The following is a 21878-nucleotide window of genomic DNA, read 5'->3' on the forward strand; positions in this document are numbered from 1 at the left end:
GAACACGGCAGGGATGTCCACTATCACCACTGCTATTCAACATAGTACTAGAAGTCCTAGAATCAGCAATCAGACAATAGAAAAGAAATAAAAAGCATCCAAATCAGCAAGAAGAAGGCAAACTCTCCCTCTTTGTAGATGATATGATATTTTATGTGGAAAACCCAAAAGACTCCACTCCAAATCTGCTAGAACTTGTACAGGAATTCTGTAAAGTGTCAGGATATAAAATCCATGCACAGAAATCAGTTGCATTTCTATACACCAACAACAAGACAGAAGAAAGGGAAATTAAGGAGTTGATCCCATTTACAATTGCACCCAAAACCATACGATACCTAGGAATAAACCTAACCAAAGAGGCAAAGAATCTGTACTCAGAAAACTATAGTACTCATGAAAGAAATTGGGGAAGACACAAAGAAATGGAAAAATGTTCCATGCTCGTGGATTGGAAGAACAAATATTGTGAAAATGTCTATGCTACCTAAAGCAATCTACACGTTTCATGCAATCCCTATCAGAATCCCATCGATTTTTTTTTTCAAAGAAATGGAACAAATAATCCTAAAATTTATATGGAACCAGAAAAGATCTCGAATAGTCAGAGGAATGTTGAAAAAGAAAGCCAAAGTTGGTGGCATCACAATTCTGGACTTCAAGCTCTATTACAAAGCTGTCATCATCAAGACAGCATGGTACTGACACAAAAACAGACACACAGATCAATGGAACAGAACAGAATCCCAGAAATGGACCCTCAACTCTAGGATCAACTAATCTTCAACAAAGCAGGAAAGAATGTCCAATGAAAAAAAGACAGTCTCTTCAATAAATGGTGTTGGGAAAATTGGACAGCCACGTGCAGAAGAATGAAACTGGACCATTTCCTTATACCACACACAAAAATAGACTCAAAATGGATGAAGGACCCCAACATGAGACAGGAATCCATCCAAATCCTTGAGAAGAAACCATTCAACAACTTCTTCAACCTCAGCCGCAGACACTTCTTCCTAGAAACATTGTCAAAGGCAAGGGAAGCAAGGGCAAAAATGAACTACTGGGACTTCATCAGGTTCAAAAGCTTCTGCACAGCAAAGGGAACAGTCAACAAAACCAAAAGATAACTGACAGAATGGGAGAAAATATTCACAAATAACACATCAGATAAAGGGCTAGTATCCAAAATAGTTATCAAACTCAACACCAAAAGAACAAATAATCCAATCAAGAAATGGGCAGAGGACATGAACAGACATTTCTGCAGAGAAGACATCCAGATGGCCAACAGACACATGAAAAAACGTTCCACGTCACTCGGCATCAGGGAAATACAAATCCAAACCACAGTGAGATACCACCTCACACCAGTTGGAATGGCTCAAATTAACCAGTCAGGAAATGACAGACGCTGGCGAGGATGCAGAGAAAGGGGAGCCCTCCTGCACTGTTGGCGGGAATGCAAGCTGGTGCAGCCACTCTGGAAAACAGCATGGAGTTTCCTCAAAAAGTGGAAAATAGAGCTACCCTACAACACGCAATCACACTACTGGGTATTTACCCCAAAGATACAAATGTAGTGATTTGAAGGGGCACGTGCACCCGAATGTTCATAGCAGCAATGTCCACAATGGCCAAACTATGGAAAGAACCTAGATGTCCATCAACAGATGAATGGATAAAGAAGATGTGGTTCATATGTACAAGGAATACTATGCAGCCATCAAAAGAATGAAATCTTGCCATTTGCAACGACATGGATGGAACTAAAGGGTATTATGCTGAGCGAAATCAGTTAATCAGAGAAGGGCAATTATCATATGATCTCCCTGATATGAGGAAGTGGAGATGCAATGTGGGGGGTTGGGGGTAGGGAAGGAAAAAATGAAACAAGATGGGATTGGCAGGGAGACAAACCAAAAGAGACTCTTAATTTCACAAAATGAATGGAGGGTTGCCTGTGGGTGGGGCTGGGGATAGGGTGGTGGGTGATGGGACATTGGGGACTCTGGGAAGGGTGTGTGCTACAGTGAGTGTGTAAGCCTGATGGTTCACAGACCTGTACCCCTGGGGCTAATAATACATTATATGTTAATTTTTAAAAAAAGGAATCACAGGGCATAGGGATGGAGCAGTACATACAGAAGCCTGGGTCACTATAATTAGCGTGCAAGTGGAAGAAGAGAAAAAGAAGCAACTTCTGGAACCAAGCGGAATATTTAGGCTCCATACCCAGGACGGAGCCCAATGCAGGGCTTGAACTCATGACCTGGGAGCAAGACCTGAGCTGAGATCAAGAATCTGATGCCTGACCAACTCAGCCACCGAGGCACCCCTAGAAAGAGTATTTTATACAGTATCAGAAGCTTAATACCAAAATTAATAGTACCATACAGAACTGTAGTCCAGATTTTCTCTAGACTTGATTTTTTGGGGCACCTGGGTGGCTTGGTGGGTTAAGCCTCTGCCTTCAACTCAGGTCATGATCTCGGGGTCCTGGGATTGAGCCCCACATCAGGCTCTCTGCTCAGCGGGGAGCAAGATTCTCTCTTACCCTATCCCTCTGCCCCTCCCCACCCCATCTGAAATAAGTAAATTTTTTAAAAATCAGGTCTTTTTTTATAAAGATTTAATTTATTTATTTCACAGAGAGAGAGATCACAAGTAGGCACAGAGGCAGGCAGAGGCAGGGGAAAGCAGGCTCCCCGCTGAGCGGAGAGCCCGACGTGGGGCTCAATCCCAGGACCCTGAGGTCACGAATGGATTGAAATCAAGAGTCAGACATTTAACTGAGCCTCAGGCACCCCTTAAGATTTTATTTTTAAGTAATCTCTACACCCAACTTGGGGCTCGAACCTATGACCCCAAGATCATGCTCGCCTGGGCCAGCCAGTCAACCCCACCGTCCAAACTGAAGGATGTTTCCTATTTTGCCAAACAACCATCTGAAGAGACTGGACAACAGTAGATAACTTTTACTGTGATTTCACATTTCACTGGTGGTGGGGTTGTTGATATTGTGAAGCTACGAGGCTTGTATAATAAAAATTACCTAGTTCATCTTGGAGGATGTATTTCTCGAGGCACGATGAGACTATCAACAACAGCAGACACCCCCTTGTTCCGCCGACTGGCAGTGCTGTTTGATCGTCGAGGACTACTGAAGCGAGGGAACGCAGGAATAATTGTGGAGTCTTGTAGGGCTGAAGCAGTATAGTGGGATAATTCTAGGATATTTGTTAGATTACATAGGGTAGTTTCATGACAAGCAAATTCTTCCCAGGGGGCCAACATGCCTGTGGCCAATTCTAGCAGTTATCATACCTAAAGCCCTTTTGGTTCTATGAGGGACTGTGGGGTGTGTGGGCAAGAAGATAGACAGATGGGGATGGGTTTTTACGAATCCTAGCACGCACTGCGTTAATGCATTTGAAGGGTAGGATTTGGCTAGTTATTTTTCCACAGGGGGTTTGCCAGTACGGGAAGGTAATTAAGGGGCTGCCGTGGGGGCACAGCAAGACTGGCTCCTGCGTTCTCGTCCAGAGTGGTGCCACTGAGGACTGGGAAGAAGAACTGGCACAAAAGGAAGATGGGGTCGTGCAATGTAAGGTTTACTGAGGTCCCAGGAAGGCTAGAACCTAGCCCTAGTTTGATTAGAGCAGAAGCTCTTCCTGGAATTCCAATGACAGGGCTTTTGTGAATCATTCCCCTGGAGATTAGTGAACCCAAGCATTAACAGTAAGTTTCATGGCTCAACTTCTGCTCTGGGATGACCTGGCAGAGGGCGGCAGCATGGGGGCAGGGGCACAAGATGTGGCTGCAGCTTGACAGACTGGAGCGAAAGGGGAGACTTATTACATCTGTAGGGGCCACACTAGGTCCCAGGTGGGCGAGTCTTACACAAGAAATGAAATCATGGGCATGAAGAACGTCAAAACAGGGAGAGGAGGTTAAAGCAAACGGGGTTAGGGCACTGCTGGGGTGGAGAAGGAGCGGTGCTGGATTAGAGGCATCGCATGTGATCTTAGTCTGCGGACGATGTGACCGCGGCGAGGAGGGAGGAGGGAGCATTTTGTATTTGGTTGGAGCGTGTGTTGTGACACGCCCAGCAATTCTTAAGGGGGTCGTCCTGGGCTATGGCTTGGGAGAGCTTAACAGCAGAGCTGGTATTCCAATCAGAGAGGGTTTCCTCTTGGAGGAAACATAGTAGTAGAGTATTGTTATCTGGTTTTTCATCTTGAATGTGCATAGGAATTGAGAACAAAGGGTAGGGATTCGGGGAACCTGGGTGGCTCAGTTAAGTGTCTGCTTTTGGCTCAGGTCATGGTCCCAGGGCCCTGGGATCAGGCCCAGTGTTAGGCTCCCTGCTCAGCGGGGGTCTGCTTCTCCCTCTCCCTGCACTGTTCCCCCTGCTGTGCTTCTCCCTCTTTCTCTCTCTCTCTCTCAAGTAAAAGAAAAAGAAAAAGAAAAAAAAGAAAATGCAATAAAAACCACAAGGAGATACTACACACATCAAGACGGCACAAATGGGTTAAAAACAAAAACGGACAATCTGAGCGTGGCTCCCGGGACGCGTGGCTCCCGGGACGCTCACGCGGCCGGGGAAGCTCAGGATGGCGCGCCACTCGGGAGAAGGTTGTTAGTCCCTAACAGAAGTCAACACGCACAGCAGCGGAGGGAAGATGTTTCCCTCTCACCTTCTAGCTTCTCTCAGACTCTGCAAAAGGAGACTGACAAGAGAACAAGGGAAGTTTATGAACACGTCTCAAATGTACCCAGGGGCGGGGAACTCAGCAGTGAGCCAGAACCTGCACTTCTGTAGCATCTTAACCAGAAACAACCAAAACTTCCAGAGATGAGGGACAGACCAAGGAAAGGCCACTGGGCTTCCAGGACACAAACTGCAGGAAGGGGCCAGTGGCAGACAAAGGTGGGTCACGTAGACCCCTCCAGTGTCACCGCCAGCCCCACAGGACTCTAGGCTGGTCCCGGTGGTTAACTTCCTCGCAAACTCATGTCCTGCTTTTCGGGCAGGCCGGGGAGCTTCTCCTGTGTCCGCTTATTCTCAACTGCCTTCAGCTCCAATTAAACCCAGTGCCAAAGGGTGGCAGCTTCTGCCATCTCTCCATACCCTGCAGATACCCCAGCAGTCTGCCTCTCAGGTGTCCTCTAAGAGGAATGAAATCACGTGTCAATATAAAGATGCAGAAGAGCGTTGCCGGAAGTCTTGCAATCGCTAAAAACAGCCCAAACCTCCACCCAGAGATGGAAGAGGTCACGGGTAGCACACCCACCTTTGCTGCACTAGGAGCGCAGGTGTGGGGGCACATGCTCAAGGAGGCTCCCACCAAAGGAGACACAAGGTAAGAGGAGCTTCTCGTGCAGCAGGAAAGAATGCTCCCCCCCAACCAGTAGGTGCAGAAAAAGGGCCTCCCTGACCTGGGCTGGTATCTGCTGCCCTACTGTCCAGCACTGTGCAGAGCGACCCTCTTCAGGCGGAAGAAAACCCAGTCACGTGCTTCCATTCCCCAAAAAGCGCGCAGTATGTGCCCGGGGCTAGAACAGATCTGAGTGAGTGCAGCTTTATGGGTTTACCAAGTGGGTTTTGGGTGGTGGGACAAATTTGGGGCTGGAAGTGGTGCACAACAGTGGTGGAAGGTGGTAAACAGACTTGGTGGGTGAAGGCACAGGACGAGGCCGGAGAACGGTGAGTGCCACGTGACAGTGCAGGATGTGGAGACCATATGTAGGACGATGGACGGTAGGTAATGGTGGAGCAGGTGGTGAAGAGGAGGAGGGGACGGTGGTAGTCTGGTGGTGGAGGAGGGTGGACAGTGGGTAGCAATGGTGGAGGAGGGTGAATGGCTGCCGGTGCATGATGGGTACAGGGTGGTACGTGGTGATGATGGGTTTCTGCTCTTGGTAGGAGACGGAATCTTGTCCTGGCACGAGTAACTCATTCTTCACCATGTCATCCCCATCTCCCCCACCTCATCCTCCACTAGGACCACCCCCACCGTTTTCCAGTCCTGTGTATGTCCCAGCACCCATCGTCCACCTGGTGGTGCAGACCCGTAACGAGAAGACATCCTGGACTTCTCCCTTCCCATCAGCCTCCACGTTCAGCCGACGACGCCAACCAACGACGCCTCTAAGTGAAGTCTGCAGTGCGGGATCTAAAGCGAGGTGAAGACTTGAGACCCTGGCTGGCTGCAGGTGTGAGCGCCAGGTGAGCCCTAACAACCGTCTGGCTGGTCTGCACCAGTTTGTTCAGCTGAAGACACGCCTGCAGGACAGGACAGTGACATAGTCCCAGAGAACAGGCTCCCGCACCTCTTAAGTGCACTCAGACATGTTTTCTTCTGACTGAGAATCAGCCGAGGAACCCCACAAAACTGTGGAGCTCCAGGTTCAGCCCCGAGACTGTGGGTCCACCAGCACGGGCAGGGGCTTGGTCCTCAGCAACAGAGGACAGAGGTTGAGCCCGAGCTCATGGCTGCGGGAGCAGTCCCAAGTCAGAAGGCAGAGGCAGAGGCCTCCTGGTGTTGGGAGTGCATTATCGGAGCCCCATGCAGGTGGTGGTGTACCTGAGTGCCCAGCGGGGCCCACACCCAGGCACCTTCTTGCTCGCAGGCTCTGCTGCCCCACCCGCTTCTCCCTCTCCACCGGCACGCTCACACGTCTGTCTCACCTCAATCCGTCCCAATCCCCACGGAGGGCTGTCAAGAGTCAGGGACAGGTGCGGTCTGGGGATTTCAAGGGGGTTGTCCTCTGCACACTGACCCCTCAGAGAAGTCACCCGGGAACGGGCCTGGTGGTCACTGTAACCTCACTTTGAAGGAGAACTCTGAAGCCCTTCTTCGTGAGCTCGTGCTGTGAAGTTCTCTACACGTTGACCGGGCTGGGGGACACTCAGGCAGCTACGGGGAGCTCAGGAGGCCCATTCAGGGCATGGGGGGCTCAGGAGGTCCATTCAGGGCATGGGGGACACCACTACCAGGCCAGCCAGGTACCCACTGCCACCTCCCAGATCTGCTCAGTGCAGCCAAAAACCCAGGCTGAGAATGCTTTGGGCTCAGGGCAGAGAGCTGGGGGAGAGGCCACGTGCGACAGAATGAGGCAGAGAGAACAAGACAAGACCCATCTCGGTACCCACCTATGATGGAGTCCCTGCGGAAGACATCTCTGTCGAAGACGTAAAAGGACAGGTGCCGAAAGCTCCGAGGGATCTCGCAGTAGAAGTCCTCTCCATAGAAGGGGCTGAGGAGCAAGCAGAACGGACTCCGTTAGGTGAGCTGGCCAGCGTGGGGCGGCCCACTGAGCACCAGCCTCGGGCACACACGCAGAATCGCGCTCCCACGTGTGTCAGCAACACACCACGCCGGGTCTCACATGTGCGATGCGGAACTGTGGTTTGCTTGCTGGGGTGCAAATGTGGTCCCCACTGTCGGCCCCAAGGCCCATCACCCGGAGTGATCAGCTGCGGGCAGAGAGCTCCACGCAGGGAGCATGAGTCCACTGTGTGTGTCCAGGTTGGACCCAACACTCCAGGACCACGAGGACACGTGGGACGTGCGGGTGGGCCTCCCTTGACGCGCGTCCATCCAACTTGGCTTGCCAGGTGCAGACCCCACTGCTCTCCTTCCCCAGAAGTTGGGCTGTAATCTGCACCTGTCCCTGGGGAGAGGACCCCTGGCCACGGGTTGACCCTCCACACAGACCCCGCACCAGCATCCGCGTGCATGGAGACCCAACATGAACCACAATCCCCAGTCAAGGTCAACAAACAGGCCCCCAGCTGCTCGGCTGCGCCAGGCTGAGTCCGCTTGTGAGATGTGCAGAGAGCAGACCTGCTGGAAAGGGCAGGGCCCCCGACCGGCTACAGCTGGTTGCAGGATGGCCTGCCACTCCCTGCGGCACCCTCTGACCCTACCCGTTCCCACACACGCCATGGCCAAGGTCCGAAGTCGGGAAAGCTAACAGGGTATGCTGTGCTGGTTAGGGGAGGAAGATCACGCAGTCCTGGCCAGGCTGGAGTAACAGCAGACAAGGGGACAGTGTGCTGCCTGGCCATGGAACCCCCTGCGAGAGACACGGACGGCGGGGCACTCCAGCCCGTGTCTGGTCAGTCCTGAGACGACTCTCCCCACCACGTCTGAGCATCTCTGAGGTCAGAGGGCACACCGCGGTCGGCGGCAGAAAACACTGTTCTTTCTCTGGGGCCCCAAGGTGACGGGGCCTCTCCCTCTGAAAGGTGCCACGGCCCCACAGAATGTGCTCTTGGTGCCATGACATGGGGTCACCCATGTGTCTGTCTCCCGCCACAATAGTGGCGGGATAGCGCAATAGTCCGCTGTCTTCAGACACAGGCACGTGACCTGTCAAAATCACCAGCGGGTGCCACACACGCATCTCGACTCTGTCCCTCGGGATCAGCGCAGCAAGGCTCGGGGAGCCCAGAATGGACAGAGCACGTGGACCCTTCCCGGGGCCCGAGGGAGGCACCACCCATGAGGAAAACAGACGTAGGACACGGGCAGGCCTCCACCCACCCTCCATGGCCCAGACGGGCTGCTGGAGTCCCAGCCCAGGCTCGTGCGGCCAGGCAGGGAGAGGGAGCCGAGCGGAGGGGCTGGCTGCAGCCCACGCCAGGCAGTGGCTAAGGAGGGTGGCCCGGCCTTTGAAATACAGAAAAGGCAGAGCAGTCGGCCCCCCCGTCAAGAGGCAACGTGTCCACAGTCCGTGGCCGTGCAGGCTGACCTGTGGACAGATGAGGGCACAGAGGTGCCGGGGTCACCCTGTCTCCTCCGGCCAGTAGCTGAGGGCCGGCCTGGACGGCGGGAACAGAGGATGTGAACCGTCACTGAGGAGACCCGCCTGAGCCCACCGGTCCAGACACAGTGCCCAGCACCGGCAGTGTGCAGAGCGGACCTGCCGGGTGGGAAGAAGAGTCAACGGTGGCCCCTGAGGGCCCAGGGCTTTGGGGTGCCGGAGGGAATAATCCAGAAGCACGTGAGGCAGGCAGGGGCCTGGGGTCCTGAAGGACCAGGCCACAGTGAGTCGGACAACAGCCAAGAAAGCAGCCGCAAAGGGGAAGGCATTTGAGCCACTAGGGAGCTGCCGTGCAGCAAAGCAGAGCGTGTTGGACCCAGGACTGCGTCTGGAAACACCGGATGGCTGCGTGTGTGCCACTCATCACTGAGCAAGACCAGAGCCGGGGGCGGGTGGGGACCCTGCTGTCCCGAGGGCCCGAGGGTGCAGCGTGCCATGCCACCAAGCCGTCATCGTGCAGACGCCAACACTGCCCTCGCAGGCCTCACACGGAGGCCACACACCCACACATTTGTCCGGCCATACGCGCCTCCAGGGAAAGCCACGTGTGCCTCTGTCTGAGCTCTCTCCTCACACCTCCCGGGACCCCATCCGCGTGCATGGGGCTCTGCTCGTCTACTCTCCACGCGGAGCCAACCGTAATTCGCTCGGGCTGCGAAGCAGAACCACTGGGATGGGGTTTGAGAAAACACGGGTCCCTGGGCCTCACCCCAGACAAGCCTCTCCGGGGTTTAATTCCTTTAATTCCACAGCCACACGACCAACATGAGCTGCGAGGTCACCGCAGTCTCCAGATCATCCCGTGTTACACATGGGCCGCGCACGGATTATCTTCAGAGACAGAGAACCCCAACTCATATCCTCAGACGTGCCACTCGGGGCAAGGCTGCCCCCAGAGGCCATAGGACACAAAGGTGGCACCCGAGCCCAGAGGAGAGAGCCAGACCACAGGGAGTCACGTAACATGTGAGTCGTGGCAGCAGGACGCGCAGCCTGGGTAGCAAGCACATGCCCGGAGGGGCCGACGGAGTCCCAGACACAGCACGGGCCTGACCTCGCAGGCGGCCACTGCGGACGCCCGCACCCACGGACCACACCTCGTCCCTGCCCCCCTTAGCGAGGTGCCCCAGGAAGACACTGCTTCCCTGGGTGCCCTGACTCCTAATCACACTCACGGGCCTGTTCCTAGAACCTCCCTATGCTGCCTTACTCCTTCATGATCTCAACTGTTTGCTGAAAAAAAGGAACATGCAGGAATAAGAATGTTTCCGATAACGTGTAACTAGAAATAAGGGTGACAAGTGTGAGATGTGGCGAAGTCAGAGCCTGCAGGAGCACAGCGGTGCGGCCACTCGGAAACAGCAGCGCTTCCCTGAAACGGCCAGAGCAGGGGGACGCACGTCCCCACACACACTGTGGCCTGCGAGCTGGCGGCCGTGCTCACAGCAGCCGAGAAGCGGCAGCAACCCCCCTGTCCGTCGGCAGAGCCGGCGCAGATGAACAAAGTGGGGTCCGTCGACCCGGACAGCGTGGAGCTCGGACGCCTGCTGTCACGGATAAACACTGAAACCACGGTGCTCAGGGAGACAGGCCACAAAAGGCCACACACAGTGCGACTCCACGTTCCCCCCGAAAAGGCAAGTACGTAGAGAGAAAGTGGCTGGAGCCACAGGAAACGGGTAGTGAAGGGTCACGAAAATACTCCAAAACTGACGGCTACAGCTCCAAATGTACTGAAAGCCACAGAATCACATATCTGCCATAGTTACTTACAAGGTATGTGAATCAGATCTCAATAAAGCCATTTTTTTAAAACCAAAATTTTAAAAATACATAAGGACGTCAGAAAGTGAAAACCAGAATTAACATTAAAGGGTATATGCTAGACTTTTTTCTCTGAAGATCTATGAATATAGAACACAAGTAGATACAGATGGAAACAGATATTTTTACAATAAAAGTAGGATCCCGGGGCGCCTGGGTGGCTCAGTGGGTTAAGCCTCTGCCTTCGGCTCAGGTCATGATCTCAGGGTCCTGGGATCGAGTCCCGCATCGGGCTCTCTGCTCAGCAGGGAGCCTGCTTCCTCCTCTCTCTCTGCCTGCCTCTCTGTCTACCTGTGATCTCTGTCTGTCAAATAAATATATAAAATCTTTAAAAAAATAAAAGTAGGGTTCCACTACATATCCCCATACACCGTTCACTTTTTCCTTTAATATCATGTCATAGATCACTTTCCGAATACATACGTTAAACGTCAGTTGCCAACAGGCCTGAGGTCTGAGCGGGCGCATCTGCGGGACTCTCCTGTCCCGACCCCGACGGTGCCCGGAGCAGAGTGGCCAGTGCACGGCCGCCCACCTGTCACAGAGCAGCACCCACAGGCACGTGCTTGGCTCAAGGCTGCTCGCCGCCGGAAGGCTCCGGTGCGGGACACGGTGCGACCGTCCGGAACGTGAGGACAGATTCGGCCCACACGCCCACCGGCATCTACAAACTTGGCTCACGTGATGGCAAAACGACCTCCTGCTTCGTTGGCAACATTTGAGTCGTCGGCGCAGCTCAGAGTCGGGCACGTGTGCTTTCACGGCGGCGCTCTGGCCCGTGTTCTAGGCACGACCCCTTCTTGCGTTCAGGGTAGCCGTCCACTGAGAACTCCCAAGGTGGCGTTTCAGACTAGATGACGGATAACTGACAGAGCAGATAAGAGACACCTTTTCAACTGGAAACACCACAAAGCTGCCGGTGCCGTCTGTTATCGATGGGCAAGGACTGGCGTGCGGTCCTGCCTTCTCCAAAATGTGTCCCAGCACAGAGCAGCCATGTCCCTGCACTTGGGAGCTGAGGCTGCCCAGGGAGGCGGTGACATCTGTCTGGGGCAGGAGGGCCGACGTGGGGTTCAGCGCAGCGGGCACCCCTCTGCTGAGGGCCCCCACCCCAGGGCACACCGACCCGGTCATCCGGTCAGCCCCACCCCCGTCCCGGGTCAACAGGAAAGTCCGTGCTTGTCTCTTCGCGGCTGTGGAGTCGGAAGCGTGTTCCCAGAGAGGAGGGAAACCAAGGCACTCTCCCATCCCTGCCCCTCTCCATGTGCTGGGCCAGACAATGTCTCCTTTCTGGGGAACTCAGAGGGGGCCCAGGCACTGCCTCCCCTTCCTTCCCATTAGCGCCATAACCCGGGGTCTCTCTCCACACAGGCCCTGCTTTGTCCCCAGCCGAGGTCAGCAGCAGTCAGATGCATGACTCATGCCCCACTCGCAGCCTCGGGGCTCCAGAACCCTCCTTCCAAATAAAGAGAAAAGCAGCCCACAGGACTTGGCTTGCCTTAAACACTGCTGTGTGACAGAAGAAGATTAATGCGTGCGGTAGCATCCGCTTGGAGGCCCTCGGAGGGCGGCCAGAGTGGCAGGCTCTTTCCCTCGGTGATTGCTGGGAGGAGCTCAAGCGAACTCTCGCAGAGAGAGGAGAAAACCCCCCCTGCCGAACGCGGAGCGGGTCTATCTAGAAGCTCCGACAGGCCAACCTCCTGCCTTCCTCCCACTCCTCCCAGAGCCCAGATGTGCCGCCCGGGGCTCAGACAGGGCCTCCCCTGGGACCCGCGCAGAAACCGCCGAGTCTCCATGAGTCATTTCCCAGCATCTGCTGAGGCGGGCAGCGCCCCACCCCCACCGGGGCGGCCGGCCCTGCGGCCACACTGTCTGCTCAGGAGAAAACAGCTGCACGCCTGGTCTTCTCTGGGCTCAGGCTCTGTCGCAAACGCCGGAGTCCATTTCCCAACATCTGGGCAGGGAGCGGAGGGGCGGGGCTGCCTGGGCGGCTCCCGATTTGGGGTAGATGGAAAGGCAGCCCAAGAATAGGAACCCCACTCCGAGCCTCTCTGTGAGAGGGCCGTTCTGACAGAGGCCGACGCCACAGAGAAGGCCCCCCTGGGGGCCGAGCGTCCAGGCTCCCAGAGGGAGATCAGGGCCCACCCCACAGCCCGACACGGCCCGGATGCCTGGCCGGCAGGGCGGGTCTTCCAAAAACGGCAACAGCCCATCTCCAAGCAGCTCAGAGCTCAGCTAATGAAATGTGCCTTGTACGCTGTGAACCAAAAGCTGGATTAAACTTTCATTAAACCAAATACTGTTCAACTGTCTGCAGGAGATGAATGAGAAATGCCACGGAGTCAAGGGCTGGCCGGGCCCACAGGGCCGCTGAGCCGGAAGCGTCCGTGTCTCCCTCTGCAGCAGGCATGGGCGGCAGGGAGGCCTGGGACACACAGAGCCAGAAAGGAGCCTCGGAGGCACAAGCCTCCGCTGCCAGTCATCCCCACAGGCCCTCAGGCAGCGGGAAACCTCTGGGTTTCTCCTCACTTCCTCCAGACCTCCTTTAAATCCCTGCGTGGCCTGGCTCCCTGGCACCCGCGAGCCTTCCCCACAGAGCTCTCCCTTCCGATCAGACGCTGCGTCTCCTTGGGAAGAAGGATGCTGAGCCTCTGTGGGAGCCCCAACCCCGACTCAGGTCACCCTGGGGACGGGCAGCTCCTGGACAGAAAGCTGCTCTGATCCCACAAAGGACATGGGTCGTGTCGTGTGGCACGCTGCACGTTTGCAGCAGAGACAGGAGGGATGTAGCTAAGCCTCCGCAGGAAGGAGAGAGTCTGAGGTCAGATCCCAGTGTCTGTCCCAGTGCCGGACAGAAGAGCCACCGGGCCAGTCGCCGCACTCGTGGGGCTCCGGGCAGAGACGTGGGCATAAACCCCCAAGGTTCAGTGGCGGCTGCTGCACATCACAGAGACAGAGGGCATTCGAGGGTGGTGGCTTGGCAGGCAGGGCCAGAGGGCCCCAGGTTAGCACCAGCAGGCACTGGACCAAGCAGGAAATGTTCTTTTTTCTCTTTCCTTTTTTTTTTTTAAAGATTTTGTTTATTTATTTGACAGAGAGATCACAAGCAGGCAGAGAGGCAGGCAGAGAGGGAGGAGGAAGCAGGCTCCCCGCTGAGCAGAGAGTCGGATGCAGGGCTCCATCCCAGGACCCTGAGACCATGACTACAGAGGCTTACCCCACTGAGCCCCCAGATGCCCCCAGGCAGGAAATGTTCTTAGAGAGGCTCACAGTCTTCCCCAGGCACCAGGACCCAAACTGGGGATTCCTCTGGGAGCACCCCAGAACAGCGGGGGCATGAATTTACCGACTCCAGCTGACAAGGACTATCTGAGCCAAAAGCTTGAATTTATGTCCCAAAAACTTTTTTTAAACTGGAGAAATTAGAGATAAAAGTAAGTATTAGGAGAAACCGTTAGACGTACAGCCTCCTAAACCAAAATCGGCATTTGCTCATCCACAACTCGGGTTTCACTGAAAACCTCCAAGAAGATGGAGTCTGTCGTCCTGAACCACAGACTCCTCGCCGTCCCTTTCGGAGTCTAACCCAGGCTGCGGGTCTCCCCCAGGACGGGAGCTGCAGGGTCCCCTGGGCAGGAGGCGGGTCTGGCACACAGCAGCGCTGCGTTCTGAGTGACGGGCATTTTCCAGGAGCAGATGGGGGCTGACCCGTCACAGACCCACACGCTCTCCAATTCCAGTTTGGAAGCACGCACCCGTCCTTCCTGGGAACGACCTCTCCTTTGGGAACTTTCTCAGCAGGAACGACAGGATGTGAGGGGCTATAATTACGCCGTGTAGACAAACACGGTGATGGGCCAGCTCCTCCTCACTTTGCTCCAGAAAGTGGTTATTTTACTGTCTAACTTCTAATCTTATGTAAAAAAGCAAAAACAAAAACATCCCCCATAATCCCACTACCCGCCCGAAAATAACCACATTGACATTTATGTCCACATATTCCAGACCATTCTGGAACAATCCCAGTTTTCAGAACAAGAGGGACTCTTACTGCGAACACAACTTTGTGACCCTCCATTAGCAGTCATCAGACACCAGCACACTCTGGGCCGAGCGGCCACCGTTCCCACTGGAAGGTGAGAAACTTCTGTGGGAAGCCAGGCCAGCGCCAGGGGGTGGCCCCTTCCCCACAACAGAAACCAGGTGAGAGGAGGCAGACGGAGACCACCTGTGGGCGGGGGTCTCGGAGTGGCCCTGGGGAGAGGATCAGCACCCCAGCCCCGTCACAGTGGCCACTGGGGAAGGTGCGGGTCAGATCAGGAAGTTTGGGGCAGCTCCTCTTCGGGCCAGGAGCTGTGCCCACACTTTGTAGGCATTTTGTGGGAAAAGGGAGGCAATGCCATCCCTGAAATAAACACACATGTTGACAAAAGGAAATGAATATAGAGTACTTTGGGGAATATTCTTGCGAATGAACGGCCCAGCATTGAAGAGGTCTTGTTTTTAATTTGTTTTGTTCACGTAACAGGAATATGCTTCTTTCACTGGAGAAAGTGGTGATTTCCCCCGTGATGGGACCGTCCCTAGCCCTGTCTGGGAAGCAGGAGGCAACTCTCCGGGTGGGTCATCAGGTGCTCTCCGCACGTGTGCCGTGCTGTCTGGGGCGGCAGCTGCCTGTGAACCCCGATGTGACAGCCCAACATCCTGGAGCCTGAGGTGAAGCCAACCAACCACGAGTGGCCACTGAAGGGAGAACACGGTTACAGCCACAGAAGTTACATGTGAACAAGGTTCACGCTCAACGTCAGGAAAGTATTTTCCTAGTAAGACAGAAACTTTGCCCCAAATCGCTTTTCTGGAGAATGGACAAGGCCGGGAGGAAAGGACTAGGGCTCCCCAGTGCCAGACCCCACGAGCCCTTCCAAGAAGGTCTGCGGCCGAGCCTCCCCAGCACCTCTCCCACAGCCGAAGGAAAGCAAAGGACAAACTCGGGCCTTTCCCTAAGTTACCCACGGCGGAGTTACTCGTGAGGGACGGCCTCACGCGAGTGCTGGGGACACCTGAGCAGCACGGTCCCCCCCAGGGGCCCCGGGACGGCTTTCCGCTGAGAAGGGAGGGAGTCTCTCCGACACGTTCCGTCTATACGTCTGTCTGAGTCCAAAGACGGTGCTGGGCAGCAGCTGAGCTGGGGACTGACCCTGCCCCCGAGACCCGGACAGGCCGCCACGCCCTCTGGCTCTTTTGAGTTCAGAGACCAGATGGAGGCTCTTCCTTCCCGCAGGGACTTTCCCAAATGCAGCAGCCGATCTGGGAGGAGACGCTGAGGCCCGCAGGCACAAGCTGGAGAGAGGGAAGACTCCTCGGAGGTGATGACCGAGCGCTGCCCACCCTGGGGGCCGTGGGCAGGGCCGGCCTGGCCCCCAGTGCACCCGCTTCCTTCGCGCTGGCAGCTGCCGTCGGAGCCTCGGCCTTCCTCCCTGCCTCAAAGCCGGCAGAGCCCGCGGACGGGCCTTCCGCTTCCGGCCTCCAGCCACGGCTCCTGGAGCCGCATCTTCACGTGTCGCCTCCAGCTACCCTCGGGCACGGGCTTCTTCCCGCTCGCCTCCGAGTCCTCGTGAGACACGTCTGGACATTCTTCTGCTCTGTCCCTAACCCCCTCGTCCTTCCCATTTCCTTGTGTGTCTGGGTGTGTCTGGAGCCTTCCATTCACCCCTTCTCCCTCCAGCGAACCCCATCCAGCCGTTTACTCAGCCAGTGATGTTTTCATTCAAGTTCTTGCGTCCTTCATTTCCGGGAATTCTATTTGGTTCTTTCGGAAACTGGGTTCATCATTCTTTATCATTCCTCATCCCAGTCATGTCTGCAACCTTGTCTTACTTATTACTTCAAAGTCATTAAATCTTGTCGGCAGACCTTCTGCAAACCCTTCAGGTCTGATTCTGTTGTTTTTCTTGGCAAATGCACCAACACTTCACCTCCTTGTGTTCTTCTGTACTTTCTCCTCAGAGATCACAGAGGAAGATTCTTCGAGGCCTGGACTGAAGGGTACGTCTGGATTTGCTTTGACTGGCATTTCGTCACCTCTGAGGACGTTACAACTATCCAGGACTACGGCAATGCCCGTGCATTGACTGAGGCTTCTGGATTCAGGCGTGCACACTCACAAGAGAGCTAATTTTTTATTTCAAATACTTGGCAGAAAATGGAGGCAGCACTTTACCTTGCTAACTTCTTTTATAGGGTGAGTTTCTTCGCCTTTTTGCCCAGACATTATACAGTAGAGCTCTGGGGCTACCCGCCCACAAGGTCTACCAGTGTGAATACAGTTTTTGCCTCAATACTAAATGGTGAAATGCACCCATATTTTTTAAGTTCCTGGAATTATTTTGTGTTACTTTCTTTGCTGTCACTTTTAACTTTCTGTTTAGAGCACCCTCTCCTTGTCAGTGCATTAGAGAAGCACTCAATAAATTTTCACTGAGGGGCACGTGGTGGCTCAGTCAGTTAACATCCGACTCTTGGTTTCAGCTGAGGTCATGATCTTGGGGTCCTGGAATCACATCAGGCTCCTGCTCGCCAGGAACCTGCTCCAGATTCTCTCCCTCGGCCCCTCCCTCCCTCACGCGCATGTATGCCTGCGCACTCTCTCTCTCAAAGGCATAAATCTTTAATACATAAATAAAAAAATTCACTGAGCTAATAAATAAATAAACAAAAATAGCCAAGCTCATTAAAACTGTCCATAAGGAGAGCATGAATTTTCCAAGTCAGACCATTACCTCAGGGCACTGACTATAGGTAACTGGCTCCTTGCGACAGCAGTTTGGGGGCTCCCACCTGATTCTGGCTGTTTCTCAGATGGCTGATTTTCTGAACGGACAGTGTGACCACATCGTTATCCTGATTTAGCTCCGAGCTTCCCCTTCCTGCTCCAGAAGCACATTTCCTAGTATCACCAAATCCAGGAACCACAGTTTCCATTTCTAAACTTGTCTAAAATGTTTTGAAGATCAGGACCCCCACTCCCAGCCTTGCCTAAAACAGAGGTTCCCAAGCAGACGAGAGTCTGGGCTAGAGCTCTGGGCTCAGCAGGTCTGGGGAGGGCCCAGCTTCCCTGAGACCACAGTGACTTTCCAGGTATAGGACCTCCGGGCATCAGTGCCAACTGTGCAAACACAGAGAGGGTTCACCCGGCATCAGGACCGTGGACATAACCCAGAAGGTTACAGTGACATCGTGAGCCCTGGCCTCACCTCCATCACCAGCCCCAAAGCCAGGTGCGACTCCTGACAGACGACTCAGTTCTGTTTTCCTACAACGAATGATTCCAGAGACTCGAGCCTGCCCGGCCCACACGCTGTGGCCACTTGGCCTCAGGGGTGCCTCCCAGTGCTGGGGGGTCCTGTGCAGATGGAGAATGGAAGGAGCAGGAAATCCCTAACAGGTCTGTAAAAACTAAGTCCGGTCAGAACGTGCGGCTTGTACCCTCTCAGAGAGAACAGTATGAAGGATACACTTGTTCTGCGAAAGCTGCTCTCAAACCAAAAACAGCTGTGTGCGTGGGTCCACACTACCCACACTTGTAAACGCGGGCTTCCTGAAGGACCCTGCTCCACTCCACCAGCCACTTGGTGACAAGTGACTTGCTCAGGACCCCCACTAGCTGTGCTGGCTGCAAGCCACGAGGCCCGCCCCTGCTAACACCCACGCTTCTGGGTTCTCTCTCCCCAACCTCCATTTAAACTGCTGTGACTTTTAGGGAGCCCTCCTGTCCCCGGGGTGTGGTCCAGGGGTGGCATCACGGGGAGACTGTCAGAGATGTCTGGGCAGACAGCTGTCTCGACAAGCCCTCCGGTGGTGAGTGGCCCTTAACAGCTGACCCTCCGGGGCGCGGATGTGTTCATCATACGGCAAACTCTCCAAGGACCTGAGGACCTACTAGATGCTGCTCCTTCCAACCGACCTTCTCTAGCGCTCTCAGCGAGTGCTGTCCAGGCCCCCCTTCCTCAGTGGGCATCACTTCCACGCCCATCTGATTTGTCTCTCTGGGAAAGTTTAAAGGAAGGTGGTTAAAATAAAAAATAAAAAGCTTCCCAAATGTTCACCTGTCAAAATGCCTGTCCACTGCTATGTCCGGTGCACACCTTGACCTTCAGCCCATCTCTGACCGGAGGTGCCCACACACGCCCCTACAGTGGGTGACCGCTCCCCTGCAGCTGCAGGCTGCTCAGCCCAGGCCAGCACAAGCATTTGGGGACCGCCACCAAGACGGCAGCCCAGCGGCCCCGGCAGACGGGAGCTCACAGAACATTCCAGTGCCTCACGCACGCCGGGCAGTGTGGACGGCGGCCAATGGCACCTGCGTTCCAGGCATCTGCCACACAGAGGAAGCGGACGGAGGAAAGCAAACAGCAGACATTACCAGAGCGACTTCTCCACAATCTTGGTCCTGAAAACCTCCTCCCGGTCCAGGTTCACAGTGCAGTAGCAATCCCGCATCTTGTTTGGCCCCGGGTAAGTGGGAAGATTTTTGGCTTCACCTAAAAAGCAAATGTAAATATACCATCGACTTAGCGTGCAGTTACCGTGTTCCCTTGCCAATCACAGGCACTTTTCCACGTAATGCACTTATTTCACAGCAATGCACCTGCTGTCCCTTTTATACACTCATTAGCTCTTTATAGGTCTTTCTTGCTGCCACAATCAAAATATCAGAAAGCATACCACGTGTGGTGTTAGAATGCGAGGTAACAGCCACGTAACCTCCAAAACAAACTGATCAAAGTAGGAATCCATTAGCCTATGAATCAGGACTTTATTCATACTAGCCCCCTAAATTTTTTTTAATGTGTAAATTATGGTAAGATACATATAACTTAAAATGTATCATCTTAACCACTTTGAGTGCAGAGCTCGATAAAGTATATTTATACTACTGGGCAACCAATCTCTAACTTTTTCATATTGCAGAACTGAAACTCTGCACCCACGCAACACAACCCCGTCCCCTCCCCCAGCACCCACCCTTCCACTTTGTGTGAAGCTGGCTACTCGAGGTAACTCACAGAAGTGATCAGTACTTGTCCTTCTGTGACTGCCTGCTTTCACCCAGCAAAATGCCCTCAAGGTTCATGAGTGTTGTAGCAAGTGCCAGGATTTCCTTCCTCATCAAGGCTAAATATTTCATTGTACGGATGGACCCCATTCTACTGATCCATTCAAATCCCGGCTCGCTTTGTTACTCTGAATTTGATTTGTCAGTACCAGGTCAAAGCTGGGGCAATAATTAAGGAGAAGGACCCTTTTTAAAGAAAAAAGAAAAAAAAAGCATGGACTCCAGCTGTTTATTTTTTAAAAGATTTTATTTCTTTATTTGAGACAAAGACAGTGAGTGAGCACACAAGCAGGGGTGGGGCAGGGGAAGGGGAGAAGCAGGCTCCCCGCTGAGCAGGGAGCCCCACTCCGGGGCTCGATCCCGTGACCCTGAGATCATGACCCGAGCCAAAGGCAGACACTTCACCAATGGCGCCACCGGGCGCCCCTCCAGCTGTTTAAAACACAAAGTGACTTGCCAGTTAGAAGTAAGTCCCGTGGGGAGACTAGTGTCCCCCTCCCATGGCCCCTGCTCCACACGGAAGGAGAGCGCCTCGGGCAGCAGCAGGCCCTGCAGAACACACCGCGGATCCCCGGCTCCTTGGGGGCCCCGGGGTCTGTGCACAATCGCCGACAGCACCGCAGTCTGCGTCCTCTCCTGGAGACTCACACGTGCGAACAGGGTCGACAGCGCTGTCCACGGGCAGCTTGTGACACGGACACCCAGGCAGAGACGATGTCTCCTCTGCGGAGGAAAAGCCTCGGGCCACCCCTCGCGTCTCAGAGGCCTCCGCTGCGTCCCATCTCCTGGGGCGCCCGCAGGCCCCCGACCCCGCCTCGGACGGCAGGGCAGCTCCAGCACCCAGGCACAGCGCGAACACTGGCGGCTCCACAAAGGGCCAAACTGCCTCACTCTTGCCGAAACTGAAGAAAGCAACAGACACCGACCCGAACCAGAGCACCAGCTCCTCAGAACTCAGCACCAGAGGCCCCGGGTGCACCCTTGCCCGCACAACTCCCAACGGAACAGACATTCTGACTCTCTGGGGGGAACCAGCACGTTTAGAAGATGCCAGTTTGCAAATGGGCCCGCCTGAGCCTCCAGGAGGACTGAGACGAGCTCGGCTTGTTGGAAGCTTCTGGACTTTTCAGTTAATGTCTCTACAGACGCCCACACAGCGGGGTGGGGTTTTCGGGCCAGTGCACCTTATTTCTGATGAGCGTGTTCCTCCAGGGTTCCAAAAAGCAGCAGTGGAGTCAGCGCACATGGTCCTTTCCTGCACACAGCAGGACAGGAGACCCGATTTTCTGGGCCTCAGTTTCCTCCATGGGAGGAGCACGAGAACACACGAGCTCTCCACAGCTCCTCCAGCTCCAGGAAGCTTTTACTTCAAAAGATTGCAGAGATTTTCCTTTTGGGAATCACCAATGGCTCTTGGCGAGTGAAGAAAGAGAAAAACAACGAATGTTCTCCGGTAGAGCCGCCGAGTTACCACACTCCAGAACACACCACGTGCGCGTGAGCCAGGCCCACGGAGACACGGCCGAGCTGGTGAGAGGCACGTGAATCTGAGCCAAACCCGGCACGTGGGAAAGGTCCTGTGCACACGCACGCAGGGGTGCGGCCACATTCCACAGGGGCCAAAGAGTACGTGGCCCACGGGCCTCTCCAGAGCGAGGGGCAAGGGCAGCAGAGCCGGGCCCCCTCTGCTGCGCTGCCCGACGAGGCCGTCCCCTCACACACGCCAGGCCCCAAACAGATGCTTTCTGTCTTCTGGTTCTGGTTTGGAGATCACCTGTGCAGCGCTCGCAAACCTTGAAACTTAAAACCAGCCTGACGTTGAGAACTTCCCGGCTGACATCTCGATGGTGAGAATCAGGACTCACCATGCTTCCCTTTAGAGTTTGTTTTGGTGTTGTTGTTGCTGTTGTTGTTTTACAGCAAATGAGATATTTAGCTGCAAGTTCCTGTGTTTCTTAAAAGGAGAAAAGAAACTTATTCGAAAGTCTCATGGGAGATGATCGCTGGGGGAAAATACGGAACTGAGATTTTCTTCCTGTTTATTCTCCAGAGAACCTCAGAACCAAGCAACAGTCGCTGACATTCCACCAGGTGGGTCCCCTGA

General features: G+C 54.5%; 1 protein-coding gene across 4 annotated transcripts in view; it reads right to left on the reverse strand.

Annotated features, from left to right (window-relative positions):
* The window catches only part of RASA3 (RAS p21 protein activator 3), a 113367-nt gene that overhangs the window by 51787 nt on the left and 39702 nt on the right, over window positions 1-21878 (reverse strand). Inside the window, exons 1-3 of one of the 4 annotated variants that reach the window (XM_044250172.1) lie at window positions 19384-19402; window positions 19082-19199; window positions 7160-7263 (exon numbers count right to left, since the gene is read on the reverse strand). In XM_044250172.1, the coding sequence (XP_044106107.1) occupies window positions 7160-7263; window positions 19082-19158 (181 nt within the window). In that variant the 5' untranslated portion in view covers window positions 19159-19199; window positions 19384-19402. Of the gene's footprint in view, window positions 1-7159; window positions 7264-19081; window positions 19200-19383; window positions 19403-21878 lie in introns of those variants that run through there. The other 3 variants (XM_044250171.1, XM_044250173.1, XM_044250174.1) reach the window with 3 other exon arrangements.

The sequence above is a fragment of the Neovison vison genome, chromosome 5 (assembly GCF_020171115.1).
Source record: "Neovison vison isolate M4711 chromosome 5, ASM_NN_V1, whole genome shotgun sequence".
Lineage (NCBI taxonomy): Eukaryota > Metazoa > Chordata > Mammalia > Carnivora > Mustelidae > Neogale > Neogale vison.